At 39.4% G+C, this 23,702-nt stretch overlaps 1 protein-coding gene across 8 annotated transcripts in view; it reads left to right on the forward strand.

Annotated features, from left to right (window-relative positions):
• Window positions 1–23,702, forward strand: part of LPAR1 (lysophosphatidic acid receptor 1) — a 163,912-nt gene that overhangs the window by 71,948 nt on the left and 68,262 nt on the right. For 6 of the 8 annotated variants that reach the window (XM_012111055.5, NM_001009332.1, XM_027963887.3 and 3 more), the window contains 1 exon segment: window positions 699–857. In XM_012111055.5, the coding sequence (XP_011966445.1) occupies window positions 813–857 (45 nt within the window). In that variant the 5' untranslated portion in view covers window positions 699–812. 8 annotated transcript variants of the gene reach the window in all.

Raw genomic sequence — 23,702 nt, forward strand, 5'->3', positions numbered from 1 at the left:
CCACTCATCTCTCTTCATCAGCCCTCAGGTTTTCAACTGCTAATGGGCAGGGTTGAACTGGGTGGGTCTCTAAGACACTTGAACTTCCCTGGTGGCTCAGACGGTAATGCATCTGTCTGCAATGCAAGAGACCCCGGTTCGATCCCTGGGTTGGGAATATCCCCTGGAGAAGGAAATGGCAGCCCACTCCAGTATTCTTGCCTGGAAAATCTCATGGGTGGTGGAGCCTGGTAGGCTACTGTCCATGGGGTCACAAAGAGTTGGACACGACTGAGCGACTTCACTTCACTTCACTTCACTTCTAAGACACTTGATACAGTTATTCTGTTTGCTCTTTGCCTATATACTGAACACTCTTAATTGTGAGTTACTCAGTTTCTTATTTAAGGACAAGATGGCCCTTCCCCCTTCCTTCTCTGCCCCTCTTCACAACTTGAAATCACCTGCTGCAAACATCTGGCTCGCATGCCAAGTTGGCTTTAGGTTTATGAAAATGTATCAGCTTAACATGGTACAGAAATCCTGGCACTGAGATGTTAGCTGCTCTGTAAGATGCTCCTTCCTGGGTTCCTCTTTGCATTAAGCTGGTGAGATAGGGTTTTTGTTTGTTTGTTTATTTTTGCTGCCATGGCCAAAGGTGCTTCACTCCCCTGTGCCAGTCCTCTGAGGCTAAAGTGGGTTTTCCCATCCTTTTCCAGGTCCACAGTGCTCCTAGCATGACCACGATCTGATCAGCAGCCAGGAGAATCTGACTCCCTTGCCGTGGACCTTAGTGCTGGGGCCTGGTCACCGCCCACGACTCCGGAGCTGCCATGGCTGCTGCCTCTACGTCCTCCCCTGTCGTTTCACAGCCCCAGGTACGTGATTCAGACACGCACAGGTCTGGGCTAATCATAGGTTTGTTGAATGCTTCAACTGAGTTTCAGAACCTGTGTTTGACTCTGGAGATCACACGTGTCTCCTCTGAGTTCTTGTTTGGTGGGGATTTGGATGAGTGTTTTCTGAGGGAGGCGCTTGTTTTCAGCACCTAGGGTGGCTGGCTGCTACTGGAGGGATCCAACTCCAAATCAAGACAGTCAGTAGCAGATCGCCCTGTTGGCTCTTTTAGGGTGTATCTCAGAACTGATCTAAACTTATAACAAGTTTTCTGAATGTTGTGTTGGTGTCCTCCTCCCGTAATGATGATTATTTTACCTTGACCTGTTCTAGTAACTTTGAGAAGAAAATGCAATTCCAGAAACTTCTGAACCACAGTAATGTGAGTTACTTTTACTGTCCAGAGAAGCACAGTCACACATCAGGAACACTGTTTCCACTGTTTTACAATCTGATCTATTGAAATACTAACTGAACCCTTTCAGTTTCAGGAGGCAGCATGGTGCAGTGGGGAAACAGACTTTGGAGTCATTAGACGTGTGTTCACATCTCAGTTATTGGATAAAGGGCCTTAGTCATGCTGACCTCACTCAACTTCCATGTCTTCTCATGTAGTCATCCCTCACAGCATGGTTATAGGGATTAAAGGAGAGGATCTGTGCAAAGCAGATCAGCGAGTGTGATTTCCCAAATGCTCCTCTTTCATTGTCTTCTCCTTTTATTTTTTGGCTGCACTGCACACATGTGGGATCTTAGTTCCCTGAACAAGGATTGAATCTGTTTCCCCTGCATTAGAAGCATGAAATTTTAATCACTGGACCACCAAGGAAGTCTCTTCTCTTCCTTTTAGACTGTGACCTCCGATCACATTCATGAGAATCACTTTTAGGGCCAAGGTGGAAGAAAAAAGCATGCTTTTGAGAAAGAGCCATATTGATTGAAATTTGAATCTTTATGATACAAAATACTTTTCTACACCTTTTTTTTCTTTGAATCATTTGCAGGCTACTAAATTTTGTATATATTTCTTTATTTAATTGAATATAAATTTTATATGATATAGGAGCCTTCATAAGGAAATGAAGATCTGAAGAAAGAAAACTACTTATTTTTATGCTGGGATATATATATATATTTGGTCTGATTTCTAAAAAAAGGTTTTTTTAATTGAAATTTAGTAGATTTACATTTTGTATTAGTTTCAATTGTACAGCCAAGTGATTCATATATATATATATATAATCTTTTTTCATATTCCTTTCCCTTAGAGGTTATTACAAAATATTGAGCGTAGTTCATTGTGCTATAGAGTAGGCCCCTGTTGCGTTTATTTTAGGTAGGGGTGTGTGTGTCTGTGTGTGTGCAAAGAAAGGGAGGGAGGGAGAAAGAAGGAAAAGGAGCTTTTCTACTTTATTTACTGTAAATGTTTTTCTTCTTCTCTGAAAGGCTCGGGGCTTTATCACATGGGTGTAGTCACTGCTGCTCCTGAGCATCATAAAGTTTGCAGTGTCATTTCCCAGAATGCTTCGTGTTACCACCATCATGTGTATTTCTCTTTCTGGTAAACGGATCATTGCCTTTTCAACACTTCATTTACTTTGGGTGTTTGATTCCCATTCCCCTCAATAGTGTTCTTGGTACCCGAGAGACGTGGTAAATGGGTGAAAAGATTTAGTGTCTGTTACCTAAGGTCACCATTTCAAAGTCCACTGGAGCCGTTCCCTTGCAGTGACTATTCTTAGCCTTTTGTGGAGTAAGTTAGGCCCTGATACAGGTTTCCTGGACAGGACATTTCAGCACCCTAGTCTTGCTGCTCTCATTTGTCAGCATTCCCAACAGCATCATCTTATCTACACATCTTTGCTCTTACACAAGCTACTATCAGCCGGTGAGTGATATAAATATTTTTAAATGACTCATTTAATGAAAATGTTTAGCACCACCCTGTGTAGAAAGAGGTCATATTTAACATAAACACGTGAGGAAATGTGTATTCTTGTAAAGTCTCTGTGGGGAAGTAAATTGGTCCAGTCACTCTGGAAGGTAGTTTGACAGTATCTGTTAAAATTATAGACCTTCGCACATCCCCTGTTCCCATCTAGATACTTATGTTAGAAAAACATGATTCCAAGAATACATGCAGGGAGATATTCCCTGAAACATTAGTTGAAGACCAAGCAGTAGAAAACTTTCTAATAGTCAATAGTAGAGGGACTTAATAATGTCAGTCATGTTGATATGAGTTAAATACAGCAGTTAAATGAGGATATCTGTCTGTCTCAACACAGCACTGTCTCCTCAAGATATCTAATGGAGGGAAAAGAAAGCAAGATGCAGAATAATACTTACAGGAAAATATAATTAAAACTGTAAAACAAGACCATATGTTCTTAGGGATAAACATATGGTACATTAATATAAATGCATATAGTGAAAAGTCTGTAATACACATTGTCCGCAAGAATGAAATTGCCCCCAAGAGGGCGAAAAATGGACCTTGGGAGATGAAAAATCCCTCTAGAGCTTAACCCTGTCTGATGAAAACCTATTCCTAATTTCTCCTTAGGGAGAACTTGAATTTAATTAAAATTTCTTCCTTGAGAGTCACCAATAGAAAATTAAAAAAAGGGAAACACTGGTCTAGAAGGATGCACAAGACTCTGCAGTCACACTGCCTCAATTCCAGTCCTGGTTCCAGCATTTGCTAACTGAGCCCATGGTGGGAGGGGAGAAAAAAGTATTCACTCTGTCAGTGCCTCCATTTTGTCATCTGGAAAATGAGCATCGTCATGAAAAAGCCAAATCCGTAGGGTGGTTTTAAGGTGGAAATGAGGTCGTGTGTAGAATGTGGAAGAGTATTTAATATATTTCTCGGTACATCTCAGTGTTGTTCACCAAGCACTGTGGCAGGCCTGAGGATGCAAGATAAAGACAGCCTTTGCCCTGTCAGAGTTTATAAATGTAATGGGAAATACCCAGATAAAGAAACCAAAAATTAGAGTGCTGTGTCACAAATGCTATCATACGGGAAGCATGGGTGCTCTTTGGGGTAAAGTGGAATGATGTGTAGGATTAGGGAAGATGTCTCAAAGGGACACTACCAGGCTAGGAGCTTATGAATGAGTGTAAGTTACTCTGGTAAGGGAGAGGACATAGCCTGTGTGAATGTCAAGTGTCCTAAGGTGGGAGAGCTCACAGCTTTTGGTCATAGTAAAGTGGGGTGTGAGGGTGTGAGCAGTGATGTCTGGAGCCAGCTGTACCAGCTCACAAGATCTGACGTTTCAGCTTTCAAAGGAACTTCGTAAGCTGATTGACTTCATGTTTGTGGCTTGAAATCAGCCAGGGTGGACTATTTACACCCAGTGGAAATTGGCAAACACAGGCCCTGGTACCTAACCAGCCCATTGTTAAGTACTGATCAGCATACGTCAGATTGTAGAAAAGATAGGTGGGTTGGGTTACAGAGTTGGAGAAGATTTTGCAGGGCCTTGGAAGCCACATGAAGATTTTTAACGTTAATCTCAAGGAAACTTACGTAGCTCATGAGTCTTAGACCTGGGTTCAAACCTTACTTTTGACAGTTGTGCTGAACTAATTTATTAATGAATCACAACCAGGGAAGTGAGTTACATGATTCTCACACAGCCTCTGATAGTTGGGGAAACTCAAGCCGCTTGGAAGGAGTCAGCTGTAAGTTGAGAGAGGCAGCTTACTCTTCTGGAGAGACGCAGATCAGTGGGTCACTTGGTTCCCAGGATCCTCTCATCCATGAGGAACCTCATGATTGTTTGTCAGTCCTTCCCATGTAATTTGTGCAGTCAGCTTTTAATCCAAGGCTGATTTGCCCTTGCCCCCAAGCTTGTATTCATGTATTCTCTATTATCAAGTTTTCCCCAGGTTCAGAGAAGGTAAAAGCAATTTAAATACAGATCTCCTTAGGCAAGGCGTAATAAGCCATTCACTCAATCAGCTTTGCCTGGTATTGTCTGGCACATCAACTCGAATTCTTTCAGGGTGAATTCAGGGACCTGTGCAGAGATAAACCCACATTCAAGTGTGAAAGGCCTGACAGTCCTTTCTTAAGACAAAAACAATTGAAAAAAAAAAGCTTTCAGTTTTGTTACTCTCTATTCACTTGGTGACAAAGAGCATTTTTCTAATCAAGGCTGCCTAATACTAGATATAAACTAATTAATATGAACAAAATAGCTGGTGATTGTTTCCAACAATAATAGGGAAGAAAGCTTTCATTGTCACTCATGCTGGAATTGCTGTTTAGTCAGTGAAAGATACGCCTGGTGCTTTGAAGTGGGACAAGTTTGTATTCCTGCTTGACTCCTGCCCAGACTGTTAGATGGATTTTTGTTTGCTCAGGCTGAGAAGGACAGCACCTCGTTCTGAAGCTGGATGGATACCCAGGCGAAACCAGACTAGCAGCAGCAGGCGGACTGTGTGCGTAGCTGCTTTATGTTGAATAGTTCAGCTAGTTCAGAATAAAGAGCTCCTGAAGGAAGCTCTGGAGATGTCTGCAGACAGGAGCATGCTCATGCTTTGGTTAAATTAATGAACGTGCTCCTGCCCTGCAGGGATGGGAGGATGGAGGGGATGGAGGTAGAAGGGGTAAGCAAAAAGCTTGCCACTCTTAATGACCGTTTTCTGTATCTAGAACTCTATTAGCAGAACTTTAATGGTGGTTCATCTCTTTACTATGGGTGGAGTATGGATTAAAAGCTTTATTTTACTTTTTTTTATTTTTTATTTTACTTTTGAATGGAAGGGTCAATAGTTCAATCCGTGTATGGGTGGTTCAGTCTTTCTCAAACCCAGGTGTTATAGACGAGAAGAGGTGTTTGAGAATTTTGAAGGCGTTCAGATCTCAGAACCATGATTCCAGCAAGGAAGGAATATTTGCCATCAGTATTTTACAAGGTATTCTGTCTCATTTGCTAAGTGGCTGTCTTGGTTTTAAGACAAGGAAACAAAGATATTTTGATCCTTTCAAGTGATTTCCAATAAATTTCATTAAAAACATGAATTTGGGTAGATGCTCAATGTTTTCAAAATATTTGTTCCCCTAGTTCCTACCCAGTGCTCTAAGTTAACTAACAAGTAGGTATCTGCTTGGTGTCTGTTGGAAGACAGGTATTTTTGAACATCATTACTAATAGGTTTTTAGAGGTTTTATTTCTGATATTAGAGAATGGAAAATTTTAGATTAAAGCAGTTGAATGCTGTGTTCAATGGGTTGTGTTTTTTGAGACTGAAAGAATTCCATTTTTTGGGAATTTTGTATTATGCAGTTTTCAAATATCACACACACACACACACACACACACAATCAAAATAATAGAGTGAATCCCAGGATAGCCATCACTGAGATCCAACTATTATTAGCATTTGGCCAGACTTGATTCACTTTCTCTCATTTTGGGGGGATTAAATATTTTAAAGCAAATCCTTGGCATCCTGTTATTTTATCTCATATTCATACATCAATATGCATCTCTAAGAAAGAACTCACTTATATTGCCACAGTCCCATTCCTCCAGAGAGTAAAATTAAAAACAACTTTTAAAATCATTTTCTACTCGGCTATGTTCAGAATTTCCCAGTTGCTTTTCTCAGAAGTGTTTTTGCAATTGGTGGGTAAAGAGTTATCTTTTAAAAACATTGATTAGATTAGTTTACTCTTCTGCCTGAAACTATTCAATAACTTTTTAAGGTTTACAAAGGGAATTGTTTCAGTGACTAAATTATCAGTCCCGAAAGTAAAGGATCATGGTTATCTTGACGCACTTTCTTGTGGACTGCAGTGTGAACAATTTCTTGCAGTATGAGGTGTGTTTCCAGTGCCACACAAAGAAGACATAACGTGATCTGACTTCACCAAACATGGAATTGAGAAACCAGAATGCATAGGATTAGACCCAGGTGAATTTTGGTTCAAATCTAGGTTTAAATCTCTTTCAATATAGATCTAGCTTCAGCTTTTTTTTTTTTTTTAATCTCTATAATAATAGACACTGCTCACAGATTTAAATGGCAAAATATGTTAGATGCTTTGTACAGTATCAGCATCTTTTAACAGACCACTGGCATACATAATGTTAGTTCCTTCCTTTTCCCCCATAATTATTCTGGGAGTTTTTTTTTTTTTTTTTCTTTTCTTTGTTTTTTAACAGGGAGAGAGTGGCTACCTCTACATATGGTCTGTGTGTATGACGCACTTATGTAATATGCCAGAAGATCCATCACAGGAAAGCCAAGTTAGATAAACACTCTATGGAAAACGCCAATGTATTGCCAGGAATAAATGCATGTGGAGATAAACACTGAGATTTCTGACTTACTCCATCTTGAACCATGTTTCTGTTAGAAGTTAAATTTGTTCTCATATTGCAATTTGAATTCATCTCTGCCCCCTTTTGTGTTTATAAACACAGATAAAGTTTGAGAGGATATCTTATTTCACAATCTGAGGGCATGTTTGGAGTTTTCAGTTCATAAGACAAAATTGTACTGGGATACCTGGGGTAAACCACAAATGAGACATTAATATTTGTTTCTTTTTCTAATACATCCTTTCTAATTGGTTTAGTCTGTAATGATTAATGGAGTCAATTCTTTATCCTTCAAAGGGGTGAGGCTTCCTCCCTCTTACGACCCATGATGGGGCTCTTAGCCAATGTTCCTTTTCACTCTCCTAGCTGTCTCCAGTTATTTTTCTTTGAACTTTAGTTATAGCTATTCCATGAATATACGCTAAGGTGGGATAACACCCTGCTGTTTTCACCAGCTGGGGAGATGGTAATCATAGGGTCTGGGGATTTATGTCTTTGGAGAACTGTATCTCACTGTCATAAGACCGTCATTTACAAATTCCACCTTCATTTGCTGCATGATGGTACTGCCATTTGGTAATCACACAGCATCCTGTGAAGAAGTGCCAGTGAGTTAGACTTAAGTCCATTTTGTAAATGATTATCCTAGACAGGCTCAGGCTGGGAGGGAAGTGAGAAGCAGTTGTTACCTGTTCCTTAGTATCAAATAAAATATTTCTGAAAGGGCCATGAAGGAGATGAATTCCTGAAAGGTGAGATTAGCTATCAAGCAACTTTCAAAGATTCAGGCAACCTTCGGGAGCCAGAGCTCCTGTCCTGTAGGAAGAGGAGTAGGGTGTGGTGTTATTGTTCAGTCGCTCAGTCCTGTCTGACTCTTTGCAACGCCATGCAGCACACCAGGCTTCCCTGTCCTCCACCTTCTCCCAGGGTTTGTTCAGACTAATGTCGATTGAATTGATGATGCCATCCAATCATCCCATCCTCTCTTGTACCCTTCTCCTCATGCCATCAATCTTTCCCAGCATCAGGATCTTTTCCAGTGAGTCGGCTCTTCGCATCAGGTGACCAAAGTGTTGGAGCTTCAGCTTAAGCATCAGTTCTTCGAATGAATATTCAGGATTGACTAGTTTGATCTTGCTGTCCAAGGGACTCTCAAGAGTCTTCTCCAATACCACAGTTCAAAAGCATCATTTCTTTGGCACTCAGTCGTCTTTATGGTCCAACTCTCAAACATCTGTACGTCACTACTGGAAGAACCATAGTTTGGACTATATAGATCTTTGTCAGCAAAGTGATGTTTCTGCTTTTTAATACACTGTCTAGCTTTATCATAGCTTTTCTTCCAAGGAGCATGAATCTTTCAATTTAATGGCTGCAGTCACTGTCCACCGTGATTTTGGAGCCCAAGAAAATACAGTCTGTCACTGTTCACATTTTTCCCCCTATCTATTTGCCATGAAGTGATGGGACCCAGTGCCATGATCTCAGTTTTTTGAATGTTGATTTTCAAGCCAACTTTTTCATTCTCCTCTTTCGCTTTCATCAAGAGGCTCTATAGTTCCTCTTTGCTTTCTGCCATTAAGGTGGTGTCATCTACATATCTGAGGTTATTGATATTTCTTCCAGCAATCTTGATTACAGCTTGTGATTCATCCAGCCGTGCATTTTGCATGGTGTACTCTGCATAGAAATTAAATAAGCAGGGTGACAATATACACCCTTGAGGTACTCCTTTCCCAGTTTTGAACCAGTCTATTGTTCCATGTCCTGTTCTAACTGTTGCTTCTTGACCTGCATACAGGTTATGCAGGAGGCAGGTAAGGTGGTCTGATATTCCCATCTCTTTAAGAATTTCCCACAGTTTGTTGTAATCACAAAAAGTCTTTAGAGTAATCGGTGAAGAAAAAGTAGATGTTTTTCTGGAATTCTCTTGCTTTTTCGATGATCCAGCAGATGTTGGCAATTTAATCTCTGGTTCCTCTGCCTTTTCTAAATCTAGCTTGTACATCTGGAAATTCTTGGTTCACATACTGTTGAAGCCTAGCTTGAAGGATTTTGAGCATTACCTGGCTGACATGTGAAATGAGTGCAATTATGTGGTAGTTTGAACATTCTTTGGCATTGCCCTTCAACATTGGAACAAAACTGACCTTTTCCACTCCTGCGGCCACTGCTGAGCTTTCCAGATTTACATATTGAGTGCAGCACTTTCACAGCATCATCTTTTAGGATTTGAAAGAGCTCAGCTGGAATTCCATCACCTTCACTAGCTTTGTTCATAGTGATGCTTCCTGAGGCCCTCTTGACTTTGCACTCCAGGATGTCTGGTTCTAGGTGAGTGATCACACCATCATGGTTTTCTGGGTCATAACATCTTTTTTGTACAGTTCTGTGTGTTCTTGCTACCTTCTCTTAATATCTTCTGCTTCTGTTAGGTCCATACCATTCCTGTCCTTTAGCGAGCCCCTCTTTGCATGAAATGCTCCATTGGTATCTCTAATTTTCTTGAAGAGATCTCTAGTCTTTCCCATTCTGTTGTTTTCCTCTATTTCTGCATTGATCATTTAGGAAGGCTTTCTTATCTCTCTTACTATTCTTTGGAATTCTGTATTCAGATGGATATATCTATCTTTTTCTCTTTTGCCTTTAGCTTCTGTTCTTTCTCAGCTATTTGTAAGACCTCTTCAGACAACCATTTTGCCTTTTTTGCATTTCTTTTCCTTGGGAATGGTCTTTATCCCTGCCTCCTGTACCATGTCTGGAACCTCTGTCCACAGTTCTTCAGGCACTCTGTCTATCAGATCTGATCCCTTGACTCTATTTGTCACTTCCACTGTATAATTGTAAGGGATTTAATTTAGGTAATACCTAAATGGTCTAGTGGTTTTCCCTACTTTCTTCAATATAAGTCTGAATTTTCCAAGAAGGAGTTCATGATATCATGATATCTTGCTTGGTATCTCTAATTTTCTTGAAGAGATCTCTGTCCCATTCTTTTGTTTTTCTCTATTTCTGTGCATTGTTCACTTAAGAAGTCTTTCTTATCTCTCCTTGCTATTCTTTGGAACTCTGCATTCAGTTGGGTATACCTTGTAGTTGTTGGTAGACAAGATAGCTGCCTGATTTAAAAGAATCTGTACTGAGATGAGCTTCCACCAGCCAGCAGAAGGAGGTTTGAAGCTTTACTTGAAGCCTGGAAAGATGAGTCATTGATCTGGATTCAGGTTTGAGCCCCAACTCCAAAGGCTTTGCATACTCTAAAACTCTGTTTAGTATTACCTTAATTATGGTTGATCAGGTTACTGAAGTCACCTGGGAAAACAGGAGGGGAGGGCTGTATTAGAGCCACACAGCCTATATTATAGGTGGAAATCCAACTCTGTATTGGTGGAGAAAGACAAGACAGGAAGAGTAAGGTGGTGAATAATAGGGAATCTGTGAGACTGTAGTCCTAGTTACCCCAAGATGTAACTCAAATGATGTATCAGGAATGTACATTTATTCTTATGAGAATGCTTTTTGCATGATTTTTTTTCCTGAAAAATATTTTTAAAATTGCATTAAATATTTAAAATATTAGAAGCTGCCTTTTTTGAGCCTCACATCTTATTGCTTTCCTCTAAGCTAGTCACTCTATGGATGGAGGTTTGTGACATTGTCCAGGAGACAGGGAGCAAGACCATCCCCAAGAAAAAGAAAAGCAAAAAGCCAAAATGGCTGTCTGAGGAGGGCTTACAAATAGCTGTGAAAAGAAGAGAGGCCAAAAGCAAAGGAGAAAAGGAAAGATATACCCATTTATTTGAATGCAGAGTAGATAAGAAAGCATTCCTCATCGATCAGTGCAAAGAAATAGAGGAAAACAATGGAATGGGAAAGACTAGAGATCTCTTCAAGAAAATTAGAAACACCAAGGGAACATTTCAAGCAAAGATGGGCTCGATAAAGGACAGAAATGGTATGGATTAACAGAAGCAGAAGATATTAAGAAGAGGTGGCAAGAATACACAGAAACTGTACAAAAAAGATCTTCACGACACAGATAATCATGATGGTGTGATCACTCATCTAGAGCCAGACATCCTGGAATGTGAAGACAAGTGAGCCTGAGGAAGCATCACTATGAACAAAGCTCATGGAGGTGATGAAATTCCAGTTGAGCTATTTCAGATCCTAAAAGATGAGCTGTGAAAGTGCTGTACTCAATATGTCAGCAAATTTGGAAAGCTCAGCAGTGGCCACAGGACTGGAAAAGGTCAGTTTTCATTCCAATCCCCAAAAAAGGCAATGCCAAAGAATGCTCAAACTACCACACAATTGCACTCATCTCACATGCTAGCAAAGTAATGCTCAAAATTCTCCAAACCATGCTTCAACAGTATGTGAACCAAGAACTTCCAGATGTTCAAGCTGGTTTTAGAAAAGGCAGAGGAACCAGAGATCAAATTGCCAACATCCACTGGATCATTGAAAAGGCAAGAAAATTCCAAAAAAACATCTATTTCTGCCTTATCGACTATGCCAAAGCCTTTGACTGTGTGGATCACAATAAACTGTGGAAAATTCTGAAAGAGATGGGAATACCAGATCACCGGACCTGCCTCTTAAGAAATCTGTATGCAGGTCAGGAAGCAACAGTTAGAACTGGATATGGAATGACAGACTGGTTCCAAATAGGTAAGTACGTCAAAACTGTGTATTGTCACCCTGCTTATTTAACTTATATGCAGAGTACATCATGAGAAATGCTCGGCTGGAAGAAGCACAAGCTGGAATCAAGATTTCCAGGAGAAATATCAATAATCTCAGATATGCAGATGACACCACCCTTATGGCAGAAAGTGAAGAGGTACTAAAAAGCCTCTTGATGAAAGTGAAAGTGGAGAGTGAAAAAGTTGACTTAAAGCTCAACATTCAGAAAACGAAGATCATGGCATCTGGTCCTATCACTTCATGGGAAATAAATGGAGAAACAGTGGAAACAGTGTCAGACTTTATTTTTGGGGGCTCCAAAATCATTGCAGATGGTGACTGCAGCCATGAAATTAAAAGACGCTTACTCCTTGGAAGGAAAGTTATGACCAACCTAGATAGTATATTGAAAAGCAAAGATATTCCTTTGCCAACAAAGGTCTGTCTAGTCAAGGCTATGGTGTTTCCAGTGGTCATGTATGGATGTGAGAGTTGGACTGTGAAGAAGGCTGAACGCCGAAGAATTGATGCTTTTGAACTGTGGTGTTGGAGAAGACTCTTGAGAGTCCCTTGGACTGCAAGGAGATCCAACCAGTCCATCCTAAAGGAGATCAGTCCCGGGTGTTCATTGGAAAGCTGAAGCTGAAACTCCAATACTTTGGCCAACATGCAAAGTGTTGACTCACTGGAAAAGCCCCTGATGCTGGGAGGGATTGGGGGCAGGAGGTGAAGGGGACGACCGAGGATAAGATGGCTGGATGGCATCACTGACTTGATGGACAAGAGTTTGGGTGAACTCTGGGATTTGGTGATGGACAGAGAGGCCTGGTGTGCTGTGATTCACGGGGTTGCAAAGAGTCAGACACTACTGAATGACTGAACTGAACTATGGCAGAAAGCGAAGAAGAAATAAAGAGCCTCTGGATGCAAGTGAAAGAGGAGTGTGAAAAACTTGGCTTAAAGCTTTTAAACTGTGGTGTTGGAGAAAACTCTTGAGAGTCCCTTGGACTACAAGCAGGTCCAACCAGTCCATCCTAAAAGAAATCAATCCTGAATATTTATTGACGTTGAAGCTGAAACTCCAATATTTTGGCCACCTGATGTGAAGAGGTGACTTATTTGAAAAGACCCTGATGCTGGGAAAGATTGAAGGGGGGAGGAGAAGGGGACGACCGAAGATGAGATGGTTGGATGGCATCACCAACTCAACGGACGTGAGTTTGAGCAAGGTCCGAGTGTTGGTGATGGTCAGGGAGGCCTGGTGTGCTGCAGTCCATGGGGTTGCCAAGAGTCAGACACGACTGAGTGACTGAACTGAACTGAGGAAAATATTTTGTGCTTTAATAAATAAACAAATGAGCCATTATAGATAAAGTTGAGCCTCTTATACTCCTTCCCTATTCTATTAACCTCCCTCATGGCTCACACCATAAATTCATACTTATCATCTCCTCCCATATATTTGTGATATATACATATGTCAGGGAAATGTTTAAACAATATATAGTATATTTCTGTAAATTTTTTTTTTTTACATTTCTAAGAATGATGTAATGCTTGTATACTTTGCAAGTTGCTTTAGTGATCAGCATATGTAAAGCTATACTTTGTTCATTTGGCTGCTTTATAGCTTATCTTTCTGGTTATTTCACAATTTGTCCTTCTCCGTTTGACGAATATTTTATGTTACTTCTAATACTTTGATATTAGAAAAGAGTAGCAGTGAAAATTCTTGTATATCTCTCCTCAGGCACATGTTTGAGGTTTTCTAGCATTAGAATCGTGCAGTCGTGTATGAATATATCTAATTTAAGAGGTTTTTTCCAAACTGTTTTGCAAAGCAGTTGTACTAAAATTTAATTCCCACAATAACTGTATGGCAGTCTTCGTCAACTCTTGATATCTTCAGACTTGTTAAATTTTAACCACCCAATGGAATGGTTGGTTAATTGGATCTGACTGCAGTTTTTATTTAATTTTCTCTGATTCCCTGGAAAGTAATCTTTTCATGTGATGTTTGGCCATTTAGCTTTCCTGTTTTATGAATTGCCTGTCCGCATCTTTGCCTATTTTACTATTGGATTGTTTGGCTTTTCTATTTTGATTTGTGAACTAAACCTTTATTATGTGCATTGCCAACATTTTTACTGTTCTTTAACTTTTCATTGATTAGAAAGTCTTTTGCTGCATGGAAGTTTTGAATTTTGTCAGTGTTTTGGTCTTGTTTAGAAAAATTCCCCTAGTTGCAAATTATAAATATACTTTTTTTATTTCCTTTTTTACACGTCTTTACTGAAAGACGTGTGTGTGATAGGGAAAAGATAGTGTGTTTTACTTCTATTTTTTCACACAGATGAACAGTTAATGCTGTTTTCCCCGTTAGTAGGTAAAGCCATGTCTCTTACATCAAGTTATCATGAAAGTGTGTGTTTCTGGTTCCTTTCTATGTAATTGGCTGTTCGTTTTTCTGTGCCAATGTCATGTCTTACTACTGCCACTTTGAAATAAAGTGTGGCTTTCCATAGAGCGTCTAGTTCTTTGATTTCCAACTTATCTTGAGTACTCTGGCTCTTTTGTACTTCTGCAGCAGTATTCAGAGAGTCTGTCAAGCTTCGTGAAAAACCCTTTCGGGTTTTCATTTTATTGCACTGAATTTATATATTACTGTTTTGGAAAACTGACATCTTAACATCTTTCTCTGCCCATGAAATGCTATCTCTTCACTTATTTAGGTTTCCTTGTAAGCTTTTGAATATTTAGACTTATTCCTAGAATCAATAAACCTTTTTTTTGTTATCTGTTGTCCTTGAAATAATAATTTAAAAAATTTTTGTGATATTTCTATATGAACATAGTTAATTCATGTGGCTTGATATTTAATTCAGCAAATTTGCTAAACCCTGTTAATACAGTTTGTTTATAGATTATCTTGTATTTTATATGTACATAATTAATCATTTGTGATGAAGAGTTAAGTTTTTCTTTTCCAGTTTTTTTTTTTTTTTTTTTTTTTGGTTTTGTTTTGGCTACAATCACTTATACATGCTAAAGGCAACTGGTGATTGAATTAGCTTTGTTTTGTTTCTTAAAACAGAATATTAATATTTTCATCAAATATGACAATTGCCATACATATACCTTTTACCAAGTTAAGGAAGTCTCCTTCTAACCCTAGACTGGCAGGTTATCATGAAAGTTGTTTAAATTTACCAAACATATATTTGCATGTCTAATGAGATGATCATTAGGCTTTTTTCTTTCCTTGAATTTGTTCACGTCATGATTTCTGTTACCAGGTTTTTTAAATGTTAAATCACCTTTGCATTCTGGAATAAATTCTGTTTAGTCACATCTCTCTCTTTCCCTATATAGATCTAGATATATAAATATAGATAATTTTATTTAGGAACTTTTTATTTTTGTTCTCGAATAATACTGGCTGACAATTTATTTCATTCTTAATCTTTCTTTTGTGTTCATAACATGGGTGTGCTGGCATCATACAAAGATAACCAAATAAACTGAGAATGTAATATCAAGTAATTTTAGGTCGGTTTCAAAACAAATGGAAGTAATGCTAAACCACAGGGAGCTGGAGGCATTGGAGTGAGCGCTTACCAAGGGAAGAGGATTACTTGTAGACGTCAAGTATGCATGTTCAAATATTAAAAATAAGCATTAAATAATAGAAATGGAAATGTAAGTGGAACCAATTGAAGTAGAAAAGGGAGAATGCAAAAACTCCATCAGTTCAGTTTTGTCTTTAATCTGATATTCTTGAATCCAATCCTACTGTGTCCTGTTCTGCTGATTGTCACGCATGGTACCCTTCTTGTGTGTTTTTATTATTTGGGATGATTAATTCATCAGTGGGGCTGACCAGAGAGAATCCTGTGTGGCTGTATTGATGTTTGGCCCTCTGGAGAGGTCTGATGCTTGCTAGTGCCAGGCACGTGGATGTGGGGGTTGGAGGGTGGGCGGAGATATCACAAGCTTAAGGGCTGTGGCTTTTGTTCATTTCTCCTTCTGTGGGTTCTCAGACTTGCAGATCTAACTTCAGATCCCATCTGTGTGTGATTTATAGGCTTGGGGTCTTCATTTCTGAAGGGAGTCTTTTAATTTATTTATTTCCCAACCAGGAGTCTAAATGAGACAAACTTACTTGTTTTCCCCAGTGCACCTGTGTAGATTATGTTTTCTGGTTCACTGTCTTGCTGATAGGGAGATCTTCAAGACTCCTAGCTTAGCTCTTGGTCTCAGTTCTAAGTTGCTGTCTCAGTTAAGGCCAAGGGCTCATCTTCCTTTTCCCAGTAGTATTTAATGCCGTGTCTCCATAATGTTGACAGTCTGCTACCAGGGCATCCTGTCACCTCCGTCTGCTGTTCCCTTGGAGCTCAGCAGCGCGTCTAAAACACTACTTATATTTTTCTCTAGCATGTGGTAGTGTTTGTTTGGTTTTTTGTCTGTTTATTTTTTTCCATTTCTTCCTTCTGGGCCTGACTCAAAATTCTCTCTGAAAATTCAGCTAATATGATGTCACTCATGCAGCCTGTTACAGGGAATAACAGATACACAGTGTTTTCATTGATTTGCTGTTTGTTTTCCATAGTTTTCTTTTTTACATGTCTGTACATCATATTCGCATACATCGTTACTTATACAATTGTATAAGAAGTAGAATTTTATGTACTTTTTCAGATAAACTTTTAAAAAAATCTGGTAATTGCATGTTCTTCAACTACTTGGAATATGACTTTCTAACTTAAAACATTTTTGGTTTTATCAGGATTATTTTGTGGCCTGTTTTCTGATTCTTGTGATGGATCATTCCTTTTTTTCTTTTTATTGTTTCTCATTTGAGGCTCTAAAAAAGTGTGAGAAATATTTTTATTGTAATTAGAGACTTAATGACATTTATTAAATTCTGTGCTATCTCTTTTCAATCTTTTTCTGTGGGTGGAAGGGAATGAAGGAGGAAATGTGTGGAAAGTCTGAGTATTTTAGCTTTAAGAACTAGAATAGAATTCCCTGGTAGCTCAGCTGGTAAAGAATCTGCCTGAAATGCAGGAGACCCTGGTTTGATTCCTGGGTCAGGATGATGCCTGGAGTAGGGATAGGCTACCCATTCCAGTGTTCGTGGCTTCCCTGGTGGCTCAGACAGCAAGGAATCCACCTGCAATGTGGAAAACCTGGGTTTGATCCCTGGGTTGGGAAGATCCCCTGGAGAAGAAATGGCTGCCCCCTCCAGTATTCTTGCCTGGAGAATCCCATGAACAGAGGAGCTTGGTGGGCTATAGTCCATGCAGTCGCAGAGAGTGGGACACGACTGAGCAACTAACACTTTCGCTGCTGCTGCTAAGTCACTTCATTCATGTCCGACTCTGTGCGACCCCATAGACGGCACCCTATCAGGCAAGAACACTGGAGTGGGTTGCCATTTCCTTCTCCAATGCAAGAAAGTGAAAAGTGAAAGTGAAGTCACTCAATCGCATCCGACTCTTAGCGACCCCATGGACTGCAGCCTACCAGGCTCCTCTGTCTATGGGATTTTCCAGGCAAGAGTACTGGAGTAGGGTGCCATTGCCTTCTCTGAACACTTTCACTAGAGATGTCTTATTTTACAAATGAGAAATCGACACTTAGAGATGTTGTGAGACTTAACTGGAGACCAGATTAGCTGGTGAGCATCAGAATCAAGAAGAAGTCCTCACCTACTCCATTGTTTTACTTTAACAGAAGTGGGAAACCAAACTGGCTTGATCTAGGTCTTATTACTGGTCCTTTATTCTGCATAGATTAAAATCTCTTTTTAGTCTGTCAAAGTGCATATTTACATTCTTATCTAAATACTTACTAAATCATATAGACTTAATTACTGGTCTGCGAGCTGGTAAGTCTGCGAGCTAAGCATTCCCTTCACTTGGCTAATGAAGATGTAGCTGTCTTTCAAGAGATTAAAGACCACACTGGATGAAACGGGAGTGGCCCCCCAGCAGGCACCCAGGTGTATCGTTTTGGTACCCCTGGAAGGCATAGCCCATTGCAGTGCCTTGCCTGTGCTTGGCGTTCCAGTAATGTCTGTGAATGTGCCAATGAACAAAGGAAGTGTGTAACGAAGATGAACACCCTCTGTGCCTCTTCAGAGTTCAGGCTTGGCAGATTTGTTATGACTTCTTTTGAGATCACATGATAAGGTGAGGTAAATTTCTGAGATTTGGAACATCTGTTCTGTAGAGCAGCCAGTGAGGCCTCCTCCCCCAACCCAATCATCCTGTGATGTAATCGGTAGATGTGAAAAGGGCATGACTGTGGACTTCTCTTTTTAGTGTTGAGGACAGTTTATTTTTGGAATCACTCTGTTTTATTTATGTCTTTGTTTCTTGGGCAGGGTGGAATTCTGTAACTCACTGCAGAGACATTTCTAATTATAGTGATTGAGATTTTGGAATAATGGACTTTAAAAAGTATTTGAGTTTTGTTTGATTATATTCTTGTTTTCCCCTAAGTTCTTGCAACACATATTAGTTTTCTAAAGAAGAAAGGGAAATCATTTATAGTTTTATTTATATAAATTTCACGAATATTTAAATTTCACAAAATCGTAATTCTTTACGTAGTTCGTTTCTCCCCTATTTTTCTGTTTTCTCCAGTAATATGAAAAGTAGTTATCTTATTTTTAGTATGTTAACTACTCAATTTGGTGGTTTTTGAATCATGTTTAAACTTATTTTTGAAAATTATTGTTACAACTTAAATAGTATGTTTTGATTTGTGCTTAAGTAATAGATATTTACATACTTCTCTTCCCCCATTTTTAAGCCTTATTAATGCAGTGATTTGGGGGGCAGTGCTGTCATTTTTCTTATGAAAACATTCATTATGAATCACGATCATTCTTATGTGCCCACAATAAATATATGTGTATATTTATTGATATTTTAGTGTGACATGTTTTCTCTTTTATTATCAATACAATGATTTTAATTCCAGATTATTACTGTTTTTACAATAAATATACATTCAAGTTATTTTTGATATTTGCTTTGTTTTATAACCGTATGAAGAGCAGTTACTTAGAGTCAGTTATGTTTTGTATATTTTTAACGCTTGCTGCCAGTCTTTTTATTCTATTGTGGTTTTTATTTTTACTTTTTTCATGGCTTACTTGCATTCATGTTTTCTTTGGGAAGGAAATGTATATGTTGATCGTTCTGAGCTCCCACATCTCAGGACTGTTCTTTATTATCCCCTTATGAGAATTTAAGTATAGGTGGTTGTAGAATTTATGGATCTCAAACACTGTCTCCATATAATGGAGATTTTTTTTTTTTCCCCCAAATTGAAGTACAGTTGAAATAATGGAGATTTTGATTGGTTGTATTCTGTCCTTTGGAATTCTACAGCAGAAGTTTGGAAATACTGTATTTTCTCTCTCTCAGTATTTGTTTGCTTTTTGTTTCCTTTTTATATTTTTAGAATTTAGAATTTTAACCCTGATATTCCAAAATCTACCCTAGCTATATCTGAATTTTAGTTGATTTTAATTAATTCCTTTGTAGTTTATGTGAAGTTGGATCAGTAACTTGAGGTCTTTCTTTTTAAGCAGTAATTTTTCATATACTTCAAGCTATGTTACTTAAGCTTTGTCCTAGTCTTAGTTGGAAGAGTAGTTACGTTAGGATTTTTTTTTTTTTTCTGTATGTGCCTTCTTTCCTTTTATCTTATCTCAGACCTTCTCTGAGCACTGAGTAACTTTCCTAAGTATGTTTTCTGCTTGTCATTTCAGTTTTCTGAAATTTTTATACTTCATTTCAGTGCCTGAATTACTGCTTTTAATTCAGAAATGGCTCTTCATCTCTTTGGTGGCCACACTGATGGAGTTCTGATGATGTCCACTGTGTACTTAATCCTGGAACCAGTGAATATGGTACTTTACATGGCAAAAGGGACTTTTCATATGTGATGAAGTTCCATATTTTGTGTTGGGGAGATTATCCTAGGTTATCTGGGTGGACAAGGATCTTTAAAAGTGGAAGATGGAGAAAGAAGTGTCAGTGTTAGAATGTCAGTGTGAGAAAGGCTTGACTTGACTGGTCATTATTGGCTTTGAAGCTGGAATGGGTCCAGGAGACAAGGAATGTGGGCCGTCTCTCCAAATTGGAAAAGACATGAAAAATTCTCTAGAGCCTCTGGAAAGGAACACAGTCCTGCCAACACCTTGATTTAGCCCAGTGAGACCCACTTTGGACTTCTGACCTCCAGGACTATAAGATAATAAATTTGTCTCTTGAAGCTACTAAATTTGTGGCAATTTGTTATGTTAGCAACAGGAGGCTAATATAATCTCTGTGGAGTTTTTTCTGGAATATTTTTTTCTGTCTTTACAATGACTTTCTCTATTTTCAGTGCTTGTATCCTAACAAAGCACTTTGAGAATACAAATTAGAAATATAAATCCTGGCATTGAATCCCTTCTTCCTCTGCCACCCCTCCCCCCCCCCTTTTTTTTATGTATCTGCTTTAAGGGGAGGCATTCTGTGTTATTCTTCAGGATGACTATCTCCTCTGAGTTGCTTTCTCCCCTTTGTGTTTGCTAATTTTTTTCCTGTTTGCTTTATCCTTGTAACCATGACTACCTTAATGGCTTATAGTCCACCCAGTCATAGTTGAATTGGATACTCCCAGAGCTTGATGTGCATTTCTGCCTAAATCCATCAGGTCCTGAAAAAGTAAAGAAGTACTTTCACACTACCTTTCTGAATACCATTGAAGATGCTACCAAAGTCTCCTTTGCTTATTCTCTAGATCTGCTGATTTTCGTAGATGATAGGAGAAAAGATTTAATGCTTCTTTCAGTTCAGTTCTGTTGTACTAAATCTAGCTAAAATTCCAGTTTTTTTCCTCTGGCATTATCTTGCTAAGCTGCTTCAGTCATATCCAGTTCTTTGCGACCCTATGGATTGTAGCCCTTCAGGCTCTTCTGTTCATGAGGTTCTCCAGGCAAGAGTACTGGTCTCCTTCTCCACAGGAGTTATCGACTTTTTTTTATTTTTAATTCCTGGTATATTTTCTGTTGCTTTAATATTTAGCTGGTGATTTTATTAAATATTGACTTCTTACCCAGAATGTTCTTGGTATAGAATTTTGAATCTGAAATAGACCTTATGTATAATTTAGTCCAATTTTCTGATTTAACAGATGATAAAACCAAGGTTCAAAAAAATCATGTAACTTATGTCATTAAATATGGTATGCTTTTTATGGTATCACTACTCAATTTTTAAGAGATAAGAGATGGCATAAAACCAGGTCACATGCCATTGCTAAGTAAACACTAGGTGCCTTTAGAAGAAATGTGTCAGTTTTATTTATCTTAGTGTACTGTGGCTTAAAAAGACAATTAATACTTTATATTGTAATTATTAATGATGCAGTTTTTCTGTGTGGGAAAAGCAATGAATCTGTGTATATCACTGCTTGACGTTGGCAGTTGGCATTCAGAAATTGGAATGCTGTGAAATACAACATTTATATTTACATTTTAAAAAATATCCTTTGCAGAAAGGAAACTCTTGAAATGTAAACATTTTTGAAATTAGCTTTAATTTAGAGCAATCAATATATATTTAGCATCTAGTCTGATAGTTGGATGCTATACAACAATTAACAAGAAAGCTAGACCGTCTGCCCTCGTGATATTTAGTCCAGTGTGGGGACATGTCAATAGATAATTAAGCAATTATTGTACATTGTGTGTTATAGGTGTAATTCAGGGAACTGTGGAGGAAGCACCTTGCCAAGACATGGGAAGATCTTGAGAGAGCAACTAGAAAGAATAGTATTCAACTGGTACATGAAGAATGAGTATAAGGTGAAACTGGGGAAAAGATTGTTCTAGGCCAGTGGTACTCAAAGTGTGGTCCTTCAACGCAGGTATCACCTGGGCCCCTTCTCAGCGCTACTAAATCAGAAATTCTTGAGATGTGGCCATCAAGTTGTGTTTTACAAATGCTCTGGATGCTGATGCATAAAACTTCCATTCTCAGTGAGGCTGAGAACCAGAGGTGAAAGAGATTACAGTACATTAAACAGGTGGAGCAGAGAGCTTGAAGTCATTAATAACTTGAGTTGAGGCAGGAGAGGCAAGAGAGGTCTGATAAAGTGGTTGAAGAGTTTAGATCTTTAACTTATGTGCTCTTCTAAGCCACTGAAACACTTTCAGTAGAGGAATGGTGTGAGCAATTTTGTCTTTTAGAAAGATCACTAGAGAAGAGATTAGTGCTAGGGAGAAAAAACACCTGGGAAACCGGCACAGTAGTATTGCTGGTGGCCGTGAGGGGGAATAGGAAACAGGTTGAACAGACGCTGCTGCTGCTGCTGCTAAGTCGCTTCAGTCGTGTCCGACTCTGTGCGACCCCAGAGACGGCAGCCCAGCAGGCTCCTCTGTCCCTGGGAATCTCCAGGCAAGAGCACAGATACTGAGGAAGGAGAATTTATAGGATATGGTTACTGACTGAATGATGAGGATGAGAGAAAAAGGAATTTCCCAGGTTTAGCACTCAGGCCACTAGAAAGCTAGTGGTTCTCTAGCATAGGGTCACACAGAGTCGGACACGACTGAAGCGACTTAGCATGCATGCATGCATTGAAGAAGGAAATGGCAACCCACTCCAGTGTCCTTGCCTGGAGAATCCCAGGGATGGAGGAGCCTGGTGGGCTGCTGTCTGTGGGGTGGCACAGAGTCGGACACAACTGAAGCGACTCAGCAGCAGCAGCAGCAGCAGCAGCCTTGGCAGTAGAGACCACAGGAGGAACAAGCTGGGGAAGATTTTGAGCTTGAACTTGGTTTTGAACACAGAGACTATGCGATAGTCAGAGATAACGGTGGGTAATTTGATATTTGCTGAAAGCACAGGAAAGCAATGAGGGTTAAATGTATAGGTATGGGAATGTTTGGGCTCCCCAGGTGGGTAAGTGGTAAAGAATCAGCCTGCCAATCCAGGAGATGCAGGAAGTCTGGGTTTGATCCCTGGGTTGGGAGATCCCCTGGAGAAGGAAATGGCAACCCATTCCAGTATTCTTGCCTGAAAACGTCATGGATAGAGGAGCCTGGCAGGCTACAGTCCTTGGTGTCACAAAGAGTTGGACACGACTGAATGACTGGGCATGGGAATATTTGAGGTATATAAGATAACTGAAATCTCGGAGGACATTTTTGAAAAATCAGTACAGATGTGTTAAATGAGAATATAGGGTAGAAATAGTAACATTGCACAAAGGATGGGGAATCTTGGAAATGACTGTGGAGGACCAGCCCAAGAAAGAGATCAGCACCCAGGAGAATATGATGTTACGAGAGTCAAAGAAAGAGGATTTTCTTAAAAAGAGGCTTCCAGGCATGTGTCTAATGCTATGGTGAGGACTGAAAAGTTTCCACTGGACCAGCCACCAGATTGGTGTGACTTTGGAAAGTTATGTGAAACTCAAGGATTAGCTAGAGTGGTTTTCATGGAGGGGGAGGAGGAGAAGCCATATGACAGGTAATTGAGAAACCAGTGTGTGTCCAGTGAGACATAAAAGAGAGCAATTGGCCATGAAGGGGAAAGAATCATCAAACCTGGAAGTGAACATGAAGTTATTGTAAGGCTTTCCTTCTGTCTTTGGTAGAGATTAAACCAGCTTGATTATAGATAGGAAAGATTCATGGGAGAGAAGAATGAGTGAGGAGGGGGATTGAAGATCTGAGGAAGAGAAAGGAAGCAGTTTATAGAACAAGGTTCTGGAAATAGTAGGGAT

Source organism: Ovis aries, chromosome 2 (genome assembly GCF_016772045.2).
Source record: "Ovis aries strain OAR_USU_Benz2616 breed Rambouillet chromosome 2, ARS-UI_Ramb_v3.0, whole genome shotgun sequence".
Lineage (NCBI taxonomy): Eukaryota > Metazoa > Chordata > Mammalia > Artiodactyla > Bovidae > Ovis > Ovis aries.